The sequence below is a fragment of the Peromyscus leucopus genome, chromosome 10 (genome assembly GCF_004664715.2).
Source record: "Peromyscus leucopus breed LL Stock chromosome 10, UCI_PerLeu_2.1, whole genome shotgun sequence".
Classification (NCBI taxonomy): domain Eukaryota; kingdom Metazoa; phylum Chordata; class Mammalia; order Rodentia; family Cricetidae; genus Peromyscus; species Peromyscus leucopus.
Genome location: NC_051071.1, coordinates 59,771,175 through 59,792,691, shown reverse-complemented (window position 1 = coordinate 59,792,691; position 21,517 = coordinate 59,771,175). Strand labels below are relative to the sequence as shown.

The following is a 21,517-nucleotide window of genomic DNA, read 5'->3' as shown; positions in this document are numbered from 1 at the left end:
TCTTCCAGGTCAGTCTCAGAAACTCACACTCCCTTCCTTCCTTTTCTGTCTTGGAGGTGGCTATAAAGATTTTTTTAACCTACCTTATCTTATAGAGTAAGACCCTATTTCAGAAGGGGTCTTTGCTGGCTTCCCTAATGAGTTTATCATACCCTTTCTGCACAATCTTATTTTGACACAGCTGTCCATGCTTCAATCAGGCTTTTGGAGTTAAGTCTCCACTAAAAACTCAAAGGAGAAGCTGGGAGATGGTGGCTTGGTAGATAAAGGGCTTGCTGTGCAAGCAGAGGGCCAGAGTCTGGATCCCTAAGCATCCATGTAAATGTCAGTCATGTTTCCAGGACTAAGCTATGATGGATGTGGGAAGTCTCACTTCACTGTAGCCCAGGCTTATTTAGAACTTGATATATAATCCAGGATGGCTTTGAACTCAGTCTTCCTATTCAGCACATACTAAAATTGCAGATACATACCACCCACCTCCCAGCTCTCTTTAGTCTTTAATACCCTTGTTATAATAAAATAAAGAATCCTTCATTCAAAATTGCTGTTTTTGAGATAGAGAAGCTTTGTTTTCACCCCACAAGTCTAGGTTGGTAGTTAGTAACCAGCAAATGTTCCCTCTGTTTTAAACCAAGAACTGGAGAATCACAGGTTGCAAGCCAAATCCAGGCGACTCCCTGTTTGAAAATCAAACTGTACTCAAACATAGTCCTGCCCACTCATTCATATATTGTCCAGAGCTGCCTGGGTGCAGTGTGTGTGTGTGTTCTATGTGGACACGTGTGTCAGTGCATGTGTAGACGGCTAACAAGATAGGGGTGTCCTATCACTTTCTGCCTGCCTTACTCCCTTGAGATGGGGTCTCTCACTGAACCTGACACTATGCTGGCAGCCAGCAGACCCCAGAAATCCCCTTTCTCCAATCACAGCTCTGACTTCAGGCACATGCATGGTATGCTCGACTTTTTCAGGAACTGGGGATCTCAACTCAAGTCTTCATGCTTGCTGCAGAACACTGGCTTATCTCCCCATCCTCCTAGAATACTCTTATGAATGTCTAATAATATCATCTGAGTAAAATTTAGTTATTTCACATTGTGTACAGATTTATAACAACCTATTTAACTCGATCACAGATGGAATATAATGGAAATCAAGTTCCAGAGTATAATTCTAAAGGAACTCATACTGAGCCAACCCCTTTTTGAAACTCACATATAGGCTATTTGTTTTTCATCTTCCTTACAGAGATGAAAAGACTCAGGTTCTGCAGCTCTCTAGTTACTTCCTTAAGTCATTTGCACAGAATAGCCATTACTTACAGAATAGTCATTACTTAGAGCATGCCAAGTTTACCTAGTCCTTCTTCTGCAACGCCAACCAAAGAACACACACGTCTATAAGGCCAAATCCGACATTTTTAACCACACAGCTGTAATGCAAATACAGACTAAAAACAAGTGAGCTGCAGACTGCAGGGATGGATCAGTGGTTAAGAAGAGCACTGGCTGCTCTTGCAGAGAATCCTGGTGCTGTTCCTAGCACCCACATGGTGGCTCATAACCACTTGTAATTTGAGTTCCAGATGATCTAATGCCCTTTTCTGGTCTCTGTGGGCTCTACACAACATGCACACAGATTATTTCTTTAATTTTTAAGTGTCTACAAGCACAAGAACCTGAGTTCAGACCCCCAGCACTCACATAAAAACCTGAGCACAGCAATACACATTTGTAAACCCAGTGCTGGAGCAGGTGGAGAAAGGTAGATCTTTAGAGCTCCAATGGCCAGCCAACATAGATGCATCGGTGTACTACAAGTTTCAGTGAGAAATCCTGTCTCAAAAATCTAAGGTGGACAGCAACCGAGGAAGACACGTGTACTGCTAGTTTTTATGTCAACTTGATACAGGCTGAAGTCAATTGGAATTGGGAACCTCTGCTGACAAAGAGCCCCTACCAGACTGGCTTGTGATGCATTCTGTTGATTGATGATTGATGTGGGAGGGCCCAGCTCACTGTGCACAATACGATGCTACTTCTGGGCTGGTTCTTCTAGGTGCTGTAAGAAAGAAGGCTGAGAAAGCCAGCAACCAGTACTCCTCCATGGCCTCCACATCAGCTCCTGCCTCCAGGTTCCTGCTCTGACTTCCCTTGGTGATGGGCAACTATAAGCTGAAATAAACCCTTTCCTCCCAAGATTGCTTTTGGTCATGATGTTTTATCACAGCAATGGATACCCTAACAAAGCCAACATAATGTTAACCTTTGGCTTCCACATGCATATACACATACATACATGCATGTACCTGTATCAACACACATATGTACACACTCTCATGAATACCACATACAAATACACATATATACAAAAAGGTAAAAAAAAAAACTTATTCAGAATTACTCATCATGCTTCCCAATTCATATTTCATAAATCGTGAGTTTTAAAAGAGACTAACAGAGGGGCTGGAGAAATGGCTTAGTGATTAAGAACACTGGCTGCTCTTCCAGAGGTCCTGAGTTCAATTCCCAGCAACCACATGGTGGCTCACAACCATCTGTAATGGAATCTGATACCCTGTTCTGTCTGATGTCCTCTTCGTCATGCAGGCATACATGCAAACACAGCACTCATATACATAAATAAATAAATCAATCTTAAAAAAAAACTTAAGCCAGGCGGTGGTGGCGCACGCCTTTAATCCCAGCACTCGGGAGGCAGAGCCAGGCGGATCTCTGTGAGTTCAAGGCCAGCCTGGCCTACAAATTGAGTTCCAGGAAAGGCGCAAAGCTACACAGAGAAACCCTGTCTCGAAAAACCAAAAAAACCAAAAAAAACCTTAAAAAAAAGAAGGAGTGACAACACTTTTGCTCTATTTCTGCCCACACTGGTATGTTATATTAAATAGCACAAACAGCCATAAACACAGTTTGTAAGTTTCATGAATGCTGTTAGAAGAGTATAAAGGCAATTTAAAATATCAAGTATAAAAAAAGAAAAGAAAAGAAAGAAGCATCTGAGAGGGAAGGGAAATGAGTAACAGGCACCTTCTACAAGCCAGGAACCATGCTAGGCTCTTTCACATCCATTATCATTTCCCCATTCTGATGAGGGATCTGATCTCAGGGAGCTAAGTAACATCAAGAGTCAGGGAGCAATCAAGTTCTTGAGTGAGGAGGTGATGCCTCTTGGGTCTTCACATGTATTTTTCAGCACAATCTATTTACCCAAGTGTGGTATGTGAGATAATTTTAAGTGACACAAGACAAACATTTTTTATTTTAGAAACAGTTTTAGGTCATTATTAGAAAAATTAAAATTCATAATCTCATGGATATAATCCATTAAAGTGAGACTAAGATTTTTAAAAACTGCTATTACATGAATCCAGCCTTCATTATGGTATACAGCGAGATTCAGAAAGGCTATCAAGCAAGAATTGCATGCCTAAATATGCACAGTGTATATGTATTCAGGCCAAAGAAAACGAATGAATTTACAAGTAAAATTATAGACAACATACCTGACATAGTTTGATCAAGTTTGTGGATAAGAGACTTTTTAGCACATTCCACATCAGGACTTGGGTAATCCAAAACTTGCCTGCACCAAACTAACGGACTAACAGATTTCTGCATTGGTGTGAGTTTTTTCTTTGGTGATGAGTACAGCCTAGAAGAAAACAAAACAAACAACAAACAAAAAAACACAAAAGGGCAACATTCGTTATTGAGCATAGGACTATATATAAAGTAGGGTCTTTCTGTTCTGGTTCAAAGTGATGAGTATGTTTAAAGTCACAATTACTTACTGTGCAAGAAAATGATACTGCAAGCAGCATTACCCCAAACCTCAACCACAAAATAAACCCCAAAGAGGGATTCTCAAGATGGATTCTACTTTTCTCCTGTGATTAGAGCTATGAAGAATCACCTGTCTTGGCACCAACTGATTTATGTTTCCAGCAGGACTTGATTAACTTCCTATGTAATCATGCCATTAGACCAAGCAGAGAAGCAGGAGGGCTCCACTCCCTGCTTCCCTTTCTACCAAACACATACACAGCTGGCCAGATGCAGTGTCTACTGGGTAGTCTTCCCAAACACTGGTGTGTCCGAGAAGACTGGCATTTCAAATCTTTGAGTGATTTACCATCAACCACATATGAGATTACTTTGGTCTTAGGAAAGAAGAAAGGGATAGTGTTTGAAAGCTCCTGCAGAGGAGCACAGAAAGAAAATAGTGGTGGTGGGGGGGGGAGATACTTAAATCTCTACACTATTCTTCCTCAGAATAGTCCAGATTGTACTGGTTGCTAATAATTATTTCAGGTGTAATTCCTTGTGAACAGAGAATTCACAAAACAAGAATCACAAATGGCTGAAAGACATTTAAAGAAATGCTCAACATCCTTAATCATCAGAGAAATGCAAATCAAAATGACTCTAGGAAACCACCTTACACCTGTCAGAATGGCTACGATCAAAAACACCAATGACAGTCAATGTTGGAGAGGATGTGGAGCAAAGGGAACACTCCTCCACTGTTGGTAGGAATGCAAGCTTGTACAACCACTGTGGAAATCAGTATGGCGGTTTCTCAGAAAATTAGGAATCGAACTACCTCAAGACCCAGCCATACCATTCTTGGGCATATACCCAAGGAATGCTGATTCATACCATAAAGATACATGCTCAACTATGTTCATAGCAGCACTATTTGTAACAGCCAGAACCTGGAAACAACCTAGATGCCCGTCAACGGAAGAATGGATGAAAAAAGTGTGGTACATATACACAATGGAGTACTACTCAGCAGAGAAAAACAATGAAAGCATGAAATTTGCAGGCAAATGGATGGAACTAGAAAAAATCATCCTGAGTGAGGTAACCCAGACCCAGAAAGACAAACATGGTATGTACTCACTCATAAGTGGATTCTAGATATAAAATAAAGTACAATCAGACTACAACCCACAGAACCATGGAGGCGCTATATATATATATATATATATATATATATAATGGATGTCCCTAGGACGACTGTAGCTTATAATAAATTTCGGTTTTACTCAATTAAAAAAGAAAATAGTGGCGGGGGGATACTTAAATCTCTACACTGGAGTTCTTCCTCACAATAGTCCAGATTGTACTGGTTGTTAATAATTATTTTAGGTGTAATTCCTTGTGAACACTGTGGATACTTGATTTTGAATGAGAATCTTTTGTGCATTAATTAATGAGTGGAATTTATGAAGGGAACACATTTTGCTTTGATGTATTTACACAGATGTCTCAAGAAGAAGCTGATACTCTTATTAAGTTAAGTCAATAGCATAAAGTAATGTTCTGGTCAAGTATTTAAATCACCATTTTTCTACAACACCATATTAGACAAACTCCTTTCAAGAGCAACACAAACTTTCCCATCCCCTCTCTCTATCCCTCTGCTGTAGTTTAGTCTGGTCCTACCATTTAGCTTTGACAAAGATGGTCAAGAGTGTAGTCCAAACTTAACAATTCAAAGAAAGCAATGCATGCATTCGTTTTCTTTCCAACCTAAGTACTGCAAATGTCTGTAACAAATCTCCATCTTGGCTTCCTGCTTTACAAATCATGGTAACTATTACTATGGATTCTGTTAGTTCAATCTCTGTGAGGGAATAATTAACATCAACACAACCATTTTTATGACATTTCACAATTTGTGTTTTAGGCAATGTCTCACTGCAGTCCTAGCTGGCCCAGAACTATGTAGACAATACTGGCCTCAAACTCACAGAGATCTGCCTTCTTCAGCCTGGGATTAAAGGTGTGTGTGGACCACCTCACTGGCTAAGGATTAATTTATTTTTGTGTATGAGTACTTGCCTGCATGCATGTATGCGCATGCCTAGTGCTCCTAAAGGCCAGAAAAGGCCATCAGATCTCCTGAACTGGAGTTGCAGCCAGTTCTTAGATGTCATGTGGGTGCTGGGAACCAAGCATGCATCCTCTGCAAAAGCCTCACCTGTTCTTAACCTTATCTTTCCAGCTCCATTTTCACCACTTTCAATATGTAACTTTTTCCTACATTGACTGATTTCATATAACTTACCCACATATCTCACATGACCTTAGTATATAATATGTCTGTTGTTGGCTATAGAACTCATGCTAAAAGATGCAAGGAACATGAACAGGCCTCAAAAAAAAAAAAAAAAAAAAAAAAAAAACACCAAACAAACAAACAAACAAACGCAAAAAAACCCCAAAACATATTTTCAGTAAAAGAAGTCAAACACATATATCACACACTGCCCATATTGCAATATCCCATTAATAGAAGTGAGTGTTAGGTTCCTTTCTTTTAAATGGACTTAGCTATGGCCATGGTTTGATGATTGTAAACCCACTAAATTCAATGGACTATACAACTAATCCTCAAAATGTTTATGCTAGATAAAATATAAATTTTGGGGTATTATAAACTGTATTTTAATTTCAAAATATTTTAGTACATTGAAAGGTATTTAGTTTCATTGAAATATAGCAACTACTATAAATTAAATGAACAAAACTCCAGTAATTGAACTCAATTGAATGAAAACATCACACCCCTGCTCACTGCTAATCCATACCCCTATCTTTCTCCTTTCTGCCAATGGCACTATAGAGCACTGTCAGAAGTATCAGAGTTTCTCCATCTCCTGTCTGTCTCAAGGTCACTAGCCCTTCTTCCCTTATAAACTGCCTCTCCCTGCTTTGCTATGGGAAGTGACTGTTCCTTCCTCCATTAGCAGTTGAGAGCTAATACCTTTTCCAAGTCAAGGGAGACAAAGGAAGCCTCTCCATGCTCACAGCCACTACCTATCACTCGGCCCTCTTACTCTCAGTCTCCGACACCACTCCAAGACTAAAAATGGAGGCCTACAGGACACAGGCACAAAATTATTCTTTGGCTGAGGAACCTTTAGTTGATGTTTTAAAGTACTTGTACCTGCCAGAGGATAAATAAGCTGGATGTCTCACATGTCTGGATCTGCTCTTAGCAAGACCAAGTTAAGAAAAATTAACGAAAAAAAATCCAGCAGGTAACAGTGGCACATGCTTATAATCCTATTATTTGGTCATGGTGTTATAACAATAAAAACCCTAACAAAGAAACCTCATTATCTTATTAAAATTAAGTTACAGAGGTCCAATGAGCCTCACTCCCCAAAACAAGGCTCCAAAGAGTATGGCATGTTATCTTCAGACCCTTTTCCTGCACCCTAAGGTCCATGGAGCTCATGGGGAGTTCCTCTTCCACACTGTTTTTTTTTTTTTTTTTTGGTTTTTCGAGACAGGGTTTCTCTGTGTAGCTTTGTGCCTTTCCTGGGACTCACTTGGTAGCCCAGGCTGGCCTCGAACTCACAGAGATCCGCCTGGCTCTGCCTCCCGAGTGCTGGGATTAAAGGCGTGCGCCACCAACGCCCGGCTTTCCACACTGTTTATAAGGAGGTGGTGTGAGCCAGGGCTCTGTTTTGCTGAAGTAGGACCTGACTAGAAGCTGAACACATACTCCAAACTGGATCTACATGGTACACACTTACATAGGATGACTGTTTAATCTCACATTATAACACTCAAATGTCCAGAGTATGAATGGACAGAATTCATCATACTGAGAACAGTCTGAAGATTAAGAATAAAACAACTGGGGCTGGAGAAATGGCTCAGAGGTTAAGAGCACTGGCTGTTCTTCCAGAGGTTCTGAGTTCAATTCCCAGCAACCGCATGATGGTTCACAACAATCTGTAGTGAAATCTGGTGCCCTCTTCTGGCCTGCAGGGATGCAGGCAGAACACTATATACATAATAAATAAATAAATGTTTAAAAAAAAAAACAACTGAATTAAACTGAAAACAAATAGCAAAACATTCTAGGGTGTATTTATATTATACCCAATTTGTAACATTGCTCCCCAAGTTAGTTCTTCAGAAAACTGTTGAAAAGTAGAGTCAAGCATTTGAAAACAACAAACAATATATCTAGCATGTTATAAGTATGAATATATGTATGAGGCATGATGTAATTTCTTCCCAAGCAATGGACTTTCAAACCACCAAGAAACCACAAAACTAAATTTGCCTATATCCAAAAGGTGCGCCTATGGCAGAGAAGAAAATAAAACCTGGTATTTAGTGTAGGAATGGGCTGAAAATTAAGGCATATTTTAAAATTGTCTTTTAAAAAAAATGGTGGTGGGGAGACAGTTTGCCTTACAAGCCTGTGGACCCGAGTTTGAACCACAAAATTCAAGTAAAACAATCCAGGTATAAGGTAGACATGTGTCAGCAGTGAGAAGGGAAAGGCAGGTGACCCCTGGGGCTCACCAGGCAGACATCCTAGACTATTCCAGGCGAGTCTAGGCTATTGAGCAGAAAACAAAACAAAAGATGGGTGAGGCCATTACTGTTTTCTTCTCTTGTAGGCAGTAGTGGTAGAATGGGAAGACATGAGCTTTACTACCATCCTGGCTACAACCAGGCAGAGAAGAAAGTAGTTGTTGATGAGGGCTCCCAAATATCTGCTTCATCTTTTTGTTTGTTGAGGCAGGGTCTCACTGTGGAGCACTGGCTGGCCTCAGAGAGATCCTCCTGCCTCTGCCTCCCAAGTGCTAGGATTAAAGGTGTGCGCCACCATTCTGGCTTCCAAATCTCTTCCTGCTTGTTGAAAAGCCTGACTGTCATCTGAATGTTCTCCAGATCTTTGATTTTGGTACATTTGGCACCAATAATTCCTCCGGCTAGACAAGGACAGATCAACAACCTCAGTTCACTTCCTTTGTAGTGTTGGCAACTTAGGCATTCCACAGCACTGAACTTGAGTGTGAGCTAGTGGTGCAGTAGGTGACGGCCAAAGACCTTCGTACAAAGTAGGGGCAACTTTACATCAGTGGTTCTCAACCTGTAGTTCTTGACCCTTTGGGCAGTGGTTCTCAACCTGTGGGTCATGACCCTTTCACAGAGATCACCTAATACCATTGGAAAACACAGATATTTACACTATGGTCCATAACAGTAGCAAAATTATAGTTATGAAGTAGCAACAAAATAATTGTATGGTTGGGGATTATTAAAGCGTTCCACATGAGGAAGGTTGGGCAGCACTGGACTACATGGAGAGCCTTATACTCTCCTTCCCAATCCCTGCCGTAGCACTCCTGCTCTGAAGCAGAACATGCACTCCAACGATCTCGTCAACATTTCTAGACCGCTGGTTCCATCATCTGCAGGGCGTTTACCTAATTCACCACCCAGTTTCAGTGTTACAAAAGGTTTTATCTGGCTTTTCAGCTTCTGTTTTCTTGTGTTAAATGGACACAGCAATCAGTTATAGGTAAGATGATGACCACGCCCAACTTTTTAAACTACAAATCTGACTCAACAATATTCGCTCCTCTGCTAAACTTCTGTGCCAGTTTCCTTTGCCTTCAGGGTAAGTTCTTCCAAACATGGTGCCCCTGAGAAGTGACTAATGATCCTCCTGTTACATTATATCTTTAGCTTCACTTCTCACCTTCCTCCACAACCCAAATCTAAATTCAGCCACATAGGACCAGTTTCTATTCCTGGAAAACCTAAAACTTCTGCTCATAGGTTCCTTGTGTATACTGTTCTATCACCCTTGTCCAAAACAATCCCATTTCAATTCTTTCGCTTCAGTGTACCCTGGCCAATTACACTCAGATCATTCCTACTTTCTACTGGGTCTCAGCATACACACAATTCTTCAGTAATACCTTCCTTGACCATTTCTGGTGCAAACAGTACTAGATATCCCCACTAAGTACAACGCTGGGAAGCAAAGATGTTTTTAAGGAAGCATCTTTATATCCATTTACATACAGCACACATTACCAAGAAGGAAATTCCACTCCTATCTCCATCCCACTGAACTTCCTCTACTCATTTTATTCTGTTCAAATGTTTTGAGTTAATAGTTTTAACACAAAAATACAATTTAGAAATGTATTGGTGGGAATAAAATTGATATAACAGGGATAAAATGCAAAACATTATGCTAAGTAACAGAAGCCAGCCACAAGACAGCACATTCCATATGACTTGCTTACGTAGAAAGTCTCGAATAGGCAAATCTATGTAAAACCAAGTACATTAGTGGTTATCTAGGAATGGGAGGGTGGGTAGAGAACGGGACTGGAAATCACTATTACTGATGAGTACCAAGTTTCATTTGGAAGTGTGGGAAATAGCCTAAAACCACATTATAGTAATCACTGTATAATTCTGAAAGTACACTGAAAAGCAACAAACAATAAAAACAATATATTTAGAAAGGTAAGTTTTATATTATGTAAATTACAGCTCATTAATAAAATTTATTAGAAATAAATTTGCCTGTGAACAATTATTACAAATAAATTAGACACCTTTAAACATAATTTATCCATACTGTTAAATGCAGAGAACTTTTAGAAATGTAATTAAGAATAGAAATGATATGAGTCATATTTGGGTTATGTCACACACTAATATGTCCATGAGACAACTAAGAATGTAACTTTATTGTGTTTTTGTTCACATATAAGACACACACACACACACACACACACACACACACACACACACACACACACCTATGCACACTCATATGAAGACCAGAGGTTATCTTCAGGTGCCATTCACCAAGTGCCATCTACCTTGTTTTTAAGAAGCGGTCTCTCTCTTGGGTTGGAACTGTGTAGGCCAAACTGACTTGTCATGAAACCTCACAGACCCCTCTCTGCCCCTCCATCCTAATATTACAAGCATGTACTGCCACACCACGAGGATCCAGGTCAGGTCCTGATTGGGTGGCAAACACTCTACTGACCGAGCCACCTCCCCAGCACTGAATATACCCTTTCTAAAGTGCAAGAGCTCTTAGAATACAGAAGTCTACAGACATAGAATAATAACACCCTTCCCCTTGCTGAAATTAACCCCTACGTTACTTACATTTTGGATTATCTGACTCTTCTATGCACACTCATATAACTGACACATTATTAGATATGGAAAGAAGAAAGAAGACCATGACTGATTAGTTAAATTTATAACTATAGCAACAATTTCTTACACTGTAGACAAAATAGGCTATCAAAAGCTAAGGGCAACAAAAATTAACTATATTTAACTATTTAATATATATTAACTAATATATATTAACATTTACCTATATTTAATGTAAAAACAAAAACTACTTATTGATAAGTAATATCAATATCAATATATTTTTAAGAAGTATATTTCTTAAGATTGCTATGGAAATTTTTGGTTTTTGAGACAGGGTTTCTTTTCCATGTACTTTTTTGATTCTGACAGCAAGACACATACCCTTCCATCTGTATCCAAGTCCAAAATTCTAGCTCTCACAGTTAAGTCTATATAAGCTTTTCTCCTATAAATAATCATTGTTTTCAGAGAGAACTAGAGTCTATAACTATCGTCTCCAGCTGTAGTTAATTTTCATTTTTAACTAGAAATAATCTAAATTCATTTGGGACAAGGTGACTCAATGATGGATTATTGGCCCTGTTGGGACTGCCTTGACTATGTGAATGGATATGGAAACACTCGGCTCACTGTGGGTGGCATCAATTCCTAGATCTGGGTGTTTGTGAAGAATGAAGAATGGAGAAAGCTGAGTAAAGAAAGCATGCATGCATCCACTTCTTTCTGCTCTCAACTGTTAACATGATATGACTAGCTGTTTCAGGTTCCTATCACCTTGTGTAGCCAGAAGGTTTTCCTGTGTCATGCCTGGTCCCGCAGCTGCTCAGACCCAAATAAACACACAGAGGCTTATATTAATTACAACTCTATGGCCATGGCCTATGGCTCAAGCTTCTTGCTAGCTAGCTCTAATAACTAAACTCAGCCCATTTCTATTAATCCATATGCCGCCACATGTTCCATGGCTTTACCTGTGTGCCATTCTATGCTGCTTCCTGGACGGTGGGATGGCATCTCCCCTGCTGCTGCTTTCTCCTTTCATTGTCTCCCTTGGGTTTTTCTGTCTGGCTCCACCCTGCCCTCCCATAGGCCAAACTGCTTTATGTATCATCCAATCAGAGCAACACATATTCACAGTGTACAGAAAGACATCCACAGCAACCTTGATTCCCTGTAATGATGGAACATAACCTAAAAGTGAGAGCTAAAACAAGCCCTTCCTTCCCTAAGCTGTTCTTGTAGGGCATTTCGTCACTGCAACCGGGACAGAAAGTAAAACACCAGTCAAACTCTAAACATCTTGAAAGCTTTGTGTCATGCTCCACTCAATCATGTAAACAAACATTTGTGTAGCAGCTCTTAATGAGCAGGCTTGTGATAGGACAGGAATTCAAAGATGACCTATGATAAAACTAGATTATTACACTCACACGGAGATCATTAGTCTGTCACTCACAGGCTACACTGCCATCAAGATGCCCGCTTACTAAAATTCCAAACCTCCAGCTAGATGCAGCTTTCTAAGACTCATTAGTTTATCTTTGGTTTACTTTGGTTTTTAAACCAAATTCCTGGATTTAAGTGGGAAGCACATTATTATTATTATTATTATTATTATTATTATTATTATTATACTATGTTTTTGAGACAGGGTTTCTCTGCATAGCCATGTCTGTCCTGGAACTTGCTCTGTAAACCAAGCTGGCCTCAAACTCAAGAGATTTGCCACCCGCCACTGCCTTCCAAGTGCTGAGATTAAAGACACAGCCACCATGCCCAGCTTATTTTATTTTCTTAACTAGAAATATTTTATGTGTGAGCATTTTGCCTATGTGTATGTCTGTGCTCCATGTGTGTGCTTGGTGCCATGGAGGTCCTAAGAGAGCACTGGATCCCCTAGAACTGGAGATATAGATGGTTGTGAAGCGCCATGTGGAACGAGTCTGGTCCTCCATAAGAACAAGTGCTCTTATCCACTGAACTATCTCTCCAGCCCCTAGGTTTTGTTTTTAATCATCTTCAAATCAGCTTTAGATAAGGATATCCAATGGCAAATAGAAATTTCATAATGACAATCAACACAAGATCCATTATCTTCCTATTAGAAGGAAAATTTCACCCACTGAAGGATGTGCACATTCCTGGTCTAAGCTTACTAAAAGTAGCCCTTTCTAAATCTATGACTGAGGTATTAGCAAAGACATACCATCTTAAAACAAAAACACTTAACAGTCAATCATCTAATTTCCTAATTGAAAATGAAATAGTGGTTGGTACCAAATTCATGGCAAGGACCTCTTAATTACCTTGACAGAACCTATTCAACCTGATCCACTCCCACTGTTAACTCATTCTTTCCAAAGAGACTCTCAACAGCCACCATGACTGGCTGTTTTGTAAACTCTCACAGCAAGATGAGCAGAAGCTCCTGAGTAGTAGCAGAAGGCAGTGTGGGAGAGCTTTCCTTCTAGTAAACTAGACTTAGGAGACAGCTTGACTCATCTTCATCATGCAAATCTAAAGTTTAAGTCAACACACCTGCTTCCTCTATCTTTCCAGATAATTTCACACGTTTCATACAGATATTGTAATACCGTGCTTCTGTCTATCTATTATTCCTCATATTTCATGGAGACTAAGATTTTAATACCTCCTCCAATGGTTTTTATTTATTTATTGAGATAGAGACTCACTACATAACCATGGCTGGTCTACAACTTGCTATGTAGAGAGATCCACTCAGAGATCCACCTGCCTCTGCATCTTGAGACCCAGCTACAGTCTTTTTAAAAACAGATTTTTATTACTTTTATTTATGTGTATGTAGGTATGTCTGTGTAAAAGAATGCCACATGTGTACAGGTGCTCTCTGAGGCCAGAAGCCAGTATTGGATTGCTTGAAGCTGGAATTGCAGCCGTTAATGAGCCAACCTTGAGTCCTCTGCAAGAGCAGCATGCACTATTACCGCTGAGCCCCCTTTCCAGCCCTGCGATGTTCTCGAATACCCTTCAGAAGAGGTCAAATTTTATTTTAGAATTAGGGATTTGCCCAAATTAAAACACACTTTTTTGTTTTGTTTACATTTTTGAACTTTTCCTAGTTTAAATCTCATAAATAACATAGTTTGTTCCTAACAGTATTAGTTTCCTCCATAATTTTGATCTCCAAACAAAAGATCTTAGAGGACATGATGTGGAATGAATAGGACAGAAAACAAAACTAACATCACTGAAGGCATTCCAACTTTTCAGGCTTTTACATGTTCAATTTTTCTGTTAACAATAACACAACAGAAATAAAGGTGCAGTGTGTTTCAGCTAACACAACTAACTACTACTACAAAAAAGGTGTTAACTCCATCTAGTTAATAGTTAATCCTGCTACTTAATGACTAAACTGTCTCCTTTAAAAAAAAAAAACACATGTAAAAAAAAAATCACATTATTTGCAGATACAGTGACTAGTAAGAGGGCAAGGAGGCAGGGTATAAATGAGAGTACAGGGTGAGGTTGGAGCCCTTGGGGGCTGCAGAGCATTAGCAGGTTCCCTGGCACTACACAGGGATTGACATGCAGAGTAATTGCAGCAGCAGTGATCCAGAAGGCTCATGAGTTCATTCAGTACGGGAAAGTAAGTTTAATAGTGTCCTTATTTATACACCATGGGAAAGTCCTCATCTGTAACTAGTATAATGGTGAGAAATTGGGTCTCATCATTCTACAGCTTCACCTTATTTTAGTCTAACATAACTATTACTCAGACTAATGCAAACTAGCTTAATGTAACTGAATTTTTACTACATACAAGATGCTGTGGTCTTATCTAAACATATAAAAGTGAATATATATTGCTCATGACCCAGAAAAAGCAAAACATTGTGGTGTTAATAATCTCCAAAACAGACATATATACCGTGATGAGTTAACAAGTAAGAAAGAATGGTAAAAAGTGAGGAGAATTTCCTAGGACAGAAAGTTAGAGTTGAGATTTAGTGAGATTTTGGCAAGAGGAAAAAAAAAAGAAGGAACCATATGCACAATGAACATCCAAATGCTCAGGAGCTGTTCTGACAAAGTAAACTCAGGTAAAAGGTGAAACCAGCACGGTGGGAGCCACTCAGAACTTCTGTCTCTTGCTAACACGGTGTGATCCACTAAGCATGATAAAGGCTTATGTAGTGGTATTGTGTTCCCCAAAATATTGTGTACCCTAATAAACTTATCTGGGGTCAGAGAACAGAAAAGCCACTAGACACTTAGGATAGGCAGTGGTAGCACACGCCTTTAATCCTAGCATTCCAGAGGCAGAAATCCATGTGTTCAAGGATACAGCCAAGTATGGTGACTCACGTCTTTAATCCCAGATAGAGAGCCTTTAATCCCAGGGAGTGATGGTAGAAAGCAGAAAGGTATATAAGGCGTGAGGACCAGAAACTAGAAGCATTTGGCTGATTAAGGATTTGGCTGGTTAAGCTTTCAGGCTTTCGAGCAGCAGTTCAACTGAGAGCCATTGGGATGAGGACACAGAAGCTTCCAGTCTGAGGAAACAGGATCAGCTGAGAAGACTTTAGGTCTAGCTTCCTTTACTATAAGAGGAATGCCATACACAAGTTCTAAATGGATTAAACTTTAAAGGCATAAATGTGGTGGTATTCTAATTGTACTGAAATGTGATTTTGATTGTATGTTAATAAATAAAGTTGCCCGGGGGTCAGAGCTATTAGAGCCATAGCAAGAGTGTGGCGGTGGTGGCACATGCCTTTAATCCCAGCACTTGGTAGAAGAGCTAGGTAATCTCTGTGTGTTCAGGGATACAGCCAGCATTGGAGACATACGCCTTTAAGACCTGGGGGGCTGTACATACAGGCAGTGATGAGGTAGTCATGTGTTTGGGTTTACAATCAATGAGAAGGCAAAACAAAAAGACTATGAAAAGACATACACACAAGAAGTAGCTCTCTGAAAGAGAGCTAGGACCATGGCAGGAGGAAGGGTGAGATTTTAGCTCTGAGCTCTGACCTCTCGGCTTTCTCTTTTACATTGGTTCTGTGTTTCTTATTTAATAAGATGGTTGGTTACATCTACACATAATGCTAAATGAAACAAGCCAAAACAAAAGGACAGGTGTGCATGAGTCCATCTATATTAACTTCTCTCAAACAACTTCAGAGGGTCTCAGTGAGTATGGAAAGCATGGCAATAGCAGAGTCCATGGCAACAGAGCACACATGAGCAGATGGAGACATGGTGGCAGAAGCCGGAGCAGAAGATGAAGGGCTGTAACCTTCTATAGGCCACTGAGAAGTCTTCCTCTACCAGTCAGGCCTCATCTCCTAAACCCTCCACAGACCCCCAAAATAGCCCACCACTGCAGACTCAAAACGTAATAGTAAGCTACCTGGAAGAGTCAAGTTTACAGACACAGAAGGAAGAATGGTAGTTGTTGGAGGGTGGGGGGTAGGAGAAGAGAGAATTATAGTTTAATTGGTTCAGAGTTTCACCTGGAAGGAACAGTCACAAAGATAAGTAGTGGTAACTGAGTATAGTGGCTTATCCCTGCAATCACAGCACTGGAGAGGCTGATTTGGCCTTACCAGGTATGAGAGGAGCTCACAAATTTACAATCTCAAAAATGTTAGAGAAAGAAGTAATCAGACCTACAACCACATCTCAGTCTATTTCTGATTTCACTTTTCTAGCATTTTATGATATACAGTTCCTGGCATCTCTGCAAAGAGCACGACAACTCATACTGTTTTTCTTAGAAATCTATTTTCAATCTCAGACTGCTTAGTGGATTTAGGGGGCTCATGGCAGTAATAATGGTTCTCTCAAAGATAAGGAGAAGGAGAAAGCTAAAACACAGCCTTTAGGGTGCTAACAGTCAGCCAGCTAACCCTGACTAAGCAGTGTAGTCCCTATGAGTACATAGGCTATACTGACCTTTCACCTATTCCAGGGCAGCAAAGTAAGCAGAGATACAATATAAATTCGTTTAGACACTTCTTCAAATACATTCTTCCCCTTTGTCTACAAATTCTTTTTTCTATTAGTGCAATCCACAGAACAGATGAAACATTAACTGACTGCAACAGATGACAGCTCTTAACCCTCCCCACAATAATGAATATTTTTACAATATATTCTCTAGTTCAATTCTTTTACCAAAAGCATTAAATTATAAATGTAAAATAAGAATGGTGTTGTGGGTGCTGATTTCAGGCCAACAGGCCAAGACAGTATCAATAAAGCTGCCCATGTAAGGAAGTTTCGACCTTAGTACAAAAGACACAGCTGTGACAGTAGAGTCATTGGCCACTAAGTGCTCAGACACCGACTGAAAACTTTACCTGTATGATGAACAGAAAACCTAAGAGATTCTGTACTGATCTCAACAGTTTACATCAGAAACAATGGCTGAGGGTTAAATAAGAACTTGGGTTTGCTCTGATCACCACTAACTGAAGCCATACAAATGATCAAAACACACACAATCCAGCCAGTGTGGACAATAGAAAGCCAACCCCTTAACAAGTTAAAGTAGGAACTTGGGAGGTGCCTCCCAAGTTAATTCAAACACAATAGAAGTTTTCCATTTCCAGAACCTATGGACATGCCAGGGGGCATGGCAGCTCACCTATAAAATTCCAGTCTCTGAAGAGACGCTCTGCCCCGAGCTCCATTTACCCTACCCCCAGTAAGCTGATTGGCAAGACTAACCCCCTCATCCCCACTCACCCCACCCCTAAAAGATGATGGGCAGAACTAACTAGCCATTTGGTCACTAAGCTCTGGGTTTGACTGGGAGACCCTAACTCAATGAATAAAGTAGAAGAGTTATCAAGGTAGATTTCTGACTCAAACGTGGGCCTACACACTGTACATATCCACACACCCACGCACACATTATTTTATGCATACTTGCCCACACACTGGAATATGTGCATACATATACAAACACAGCACACATCAGACAGGAAAGGTAAAAATTAAAAATAAGAATTACCATTTGATCCATCAAATCCACTCCTGAGTACTCAGAAGTGCAGACACAGATATTTGTACCTTCGGTCAGAGCATTACGCATCACTGCCCAGATGTGAAAGGAATGTTCTCCATTGAGGAACAAAGAAAATGTGATGTATAAAACAATGAAATATCACCTAGCCTTAAAAAGAAGGAAATCCTGTCAAATGCTACAAATCCCGAGTAACTTATGCTAAGTGTGATAATCAAATGACAAACTCCACTTGTATAAGGTGACTACAGCACAGACACTGAAAGCAGATTGGTGACTGTTGGAGATGGGAAACAGAGTTATTGTTTGAGAGTTAAGAAGTTTCCATTTAGCAATATAGAAATGGCCTGCAGCTAGACACTGCTGACAGCTGTATAAGAATATGAGCCGGGCAGTAGTGGCACACACCTCTAATCCCAGCACTCGGGAGGCAAGAGCCAGGTGGATCTTTGTGAGTTCGAGGCCAGCCTGGTCTACAGAGCGAGATCCAGGACAGGCACCAAAACTACACAGAGAAACCCTGTCTCGGGGGAAAAAAAAAAGAGAGAGATAGAATGTTCTTAATGTCACTGAACTGTACATTTGTTTAACAGCCAGGAGTGGCGGCTCATTCCTGTATACAACATTTGGGAGACTGAAGATTGCTGCAAGTTCCAGAACAGCCTAGGCAACCTACTGTGTTATAAGCAAGCAAAGCGAGACTCTGTATAAAGAATGAAAAAGAAAAAGGGCCAGGGAGATGGCTCCAATGGGAAAAAGTAATGTGCTTGCAATAAGCTCAAGATTCTGACCCCAAGGACCCTTGGGGGGGGGGGCAGGTATAACAGTGTGTGCTTTTAATCCCAGTGCTGGGGAGACAGAAACAGGTAGATGGCTGGGCTCACTGGCAACCTAGCTGACTTGGTGAGTTCCAAGGCAGTGAGAAAAAAGGTAGAGGTCTCTGGCCTCATGTGCACCCACAAATAGGCATCTGCACAAATATGAACATGCACACACACCAGCAAAAAGAGTGGTGAACAAGGTAACATTTATGTTATTCTACTGTAAATAAATCCTGAAGACTACAAAGGCCTACAACTGCATGCTGGCAAGGCTGTGAGGGAAGGTGAACCCTTGTTTCCTGCTGGGGGGAGTACAAACTGGTGCAGCCACTCTGCTGCACAGTCCAGTGACTGTGGAGACGTCTCAAAAGCTCAATAATAACCAATCTACCACAGGACCTAGCTAAAGCACTCCTTGACATATGCCCACCGACTCACGACAGTCCAAGAGTCTCCCGCTCAACAGGCTATTTCTGTTGTCCTTGGCTGCCTCCCAGAACTTGATGTAGGTCCCCATTACTGAAGACACCATGCACTTTGGACACAGGACTCTGAGGAACTACGCTGGATCTGATCCAAAAGCCTCCTCCCTGAAGACTAACCTTTAGAGTGCTAGAAGGTGCCATATGAGCTGCTTAGGGAGGAAAGCAATCAGTAGTCCTATACAGCTGTGATACCTATGAACCACAATAATGATCACGAGCACTCCAAGGTATTCCTAAAGGTACAACAGTGCACTTACATCTTAGCAGTAACCAATAAGGGTCTAGCTGGTCTTAGGGCCACTCAACAGGAGAGAAACCATGCCCAGTACTGAACACCTAGCCAACTACCAGCAACCGCATTCTAAGTACCTAGCCTTCCTCATATCAACAGGTAAGTGGAGTCCTGACCCCTCGTTTAAGCACTTTCTTTTTGCAGCAGATGGAGGCCATTACAGGAAGCCACAACTGGTCAAAATGCTCAGCCCTAGTTGATACATCTACAACACAATACCTACATCTGTGGCTCAAGAAACATGGGGGCAGGGTTGAAAGAACCAAAGGACCAGGAAGTCTTCTTTGAAACTGTGCCTTCTAGTTACTATGGGGAAGCTACACCCACGAAACCTCAACAATATGGCTACCTAAACAAGACCTAAACAATGACAACACTAGTTGACATACCAACATGGATGGGGGAAATGTCATGGGGCTGTACTCTTAGACAAAGTGCTACAGGCAATTAATAACTGCTGAGAGAGGGGAAATTGGTTTTCCCCAGAGACGAGCTCCCTAATTGGTTATTTAATATCAAGTGGTCAGCCCTAAAAACATACACATATAAGCAACACTAAATGAACTCAGCAGACTCTATTTACATATTTATCATATCTGTGTAACAATATATTAAAGAAAAAAAGATAAATTTAAAAGGAAGGAGTTGGTAGAGCACGTGAGAGGCAATGGAGGAAGGAGAGGGAAATGATGTAATCATATTTTAATTAAAAGGAATAGAAATTGCTGCCTGTGGCAGTACACACCTTTAATCCCAGCACTCAGGAGGCAGAGACAGGTGGGTCTCTGTGAGTTCAAGGCCAGCCTGGCCTACAGAGTGAGTGCCAGGACAGCAGAGAAACCAAGAGAGGGAGATCAATATCCAGAATCTATGAAGAATTCTTACAACTTTACAGTATAAAGACAAACAACCCAATTAGAAAACGAACAAGTAGAGCCAGGGACATAGCTCAGTGGTAGGGTGCTCACCTAGCATACCCAAAGCACTGGGTCCAATCTCTACTACTGGAAAAAAAATGTATAAAGGGTTTGAATAGACATTTTCCCAAAAATAATTATGACAAATACCTGAGAAATACAGAGAAAAGATGCTCAACATCATTAAGTAACAGAGAAATGCAAATCAGAACCAAAATGATATTAACAGAACAATTACAACTAAAAAGACAGCCTAACAAGTGCTGACAAAGATGCAGAAAAACATCAGACCCCTCATACATTGCTTTGTGATAATGAAAAGTGGTACAGCTACTGTGAAAAACAGTCTGGCCGTTTCTCAAAAAATTAAGCATGGTGATGCCATTTGGAGTAATTTCACTCCTAGGCACATACCCAAAAGGAAAAAAATGGGAACATATGTTCATGCAAAACCGTGTAAATAAATGTCCTAACAGCATTATTTATAATAGACAAATGGTGGAAACAGTCCAAATGCCCACCTACTGATGAATGGATAAACAAAACCTGGTAAATCCACACAAAGGAATATTGTTCAGGCACATAAAAGAAGGAAAAGATAAAGGTAATATTCTCACACGTGCTACAACATGGTCAAACCTTGAAAGAATTATGCTAGATGAAAGACGACACAACAGCCATTTGCTATATGATTTCATTTACATGAAGTGCCCAGCATAGGCAATTTGACAGGGAAAGTAGATAAATGGACCAAGGAAGAGAGGAAAATACGGAATGACTGCTAATAATTAGAGTGTCTGTCATCGATGAAGACTACGTGGAATTAGATAGATGTGACGGTTGCACAACTAACTTGATGAGTCACTGTTTTGTAGGCTTTAAAAGTGAGATGGCCTTTGAGGTAAAGGGTAAAGACGCCTGCCACCAAACCTTACTATCTGAGTTCGATCCCCAGGACCCCCGTGGTAGAAGGAGCCCACCAACTCCTGTAGGTTGTCC

General features: G+C 40.5%; 1 protein-coding gene across 3 annotated transcripts in view; it reads right to left on the bottom strand.

Moving 5' to 3' along the window:
• Slain2 (SLAIN motif family member 2) overlaps nucleotides 1-21,517 on the bottom strand; it is a 57,097-nt gene that overhangs the window by 30,331 nt on the left and 5,249 nt on the right. For all 3 annotated transcript variants that reach the window (XM_037209086.1, XM_028860701.2, XM_028860753.2), the window contains exon 2: nucleotides 3,527-3,675. In XM_037209086.1, the coding sequence (XP_037064981.1) occupies nucleotides 3,527-3,675 (149 nt within the window). The remainder of the gene's footprint in view (nucleotides 1-3,526; nucleotides 3,676-21,517) is intronic.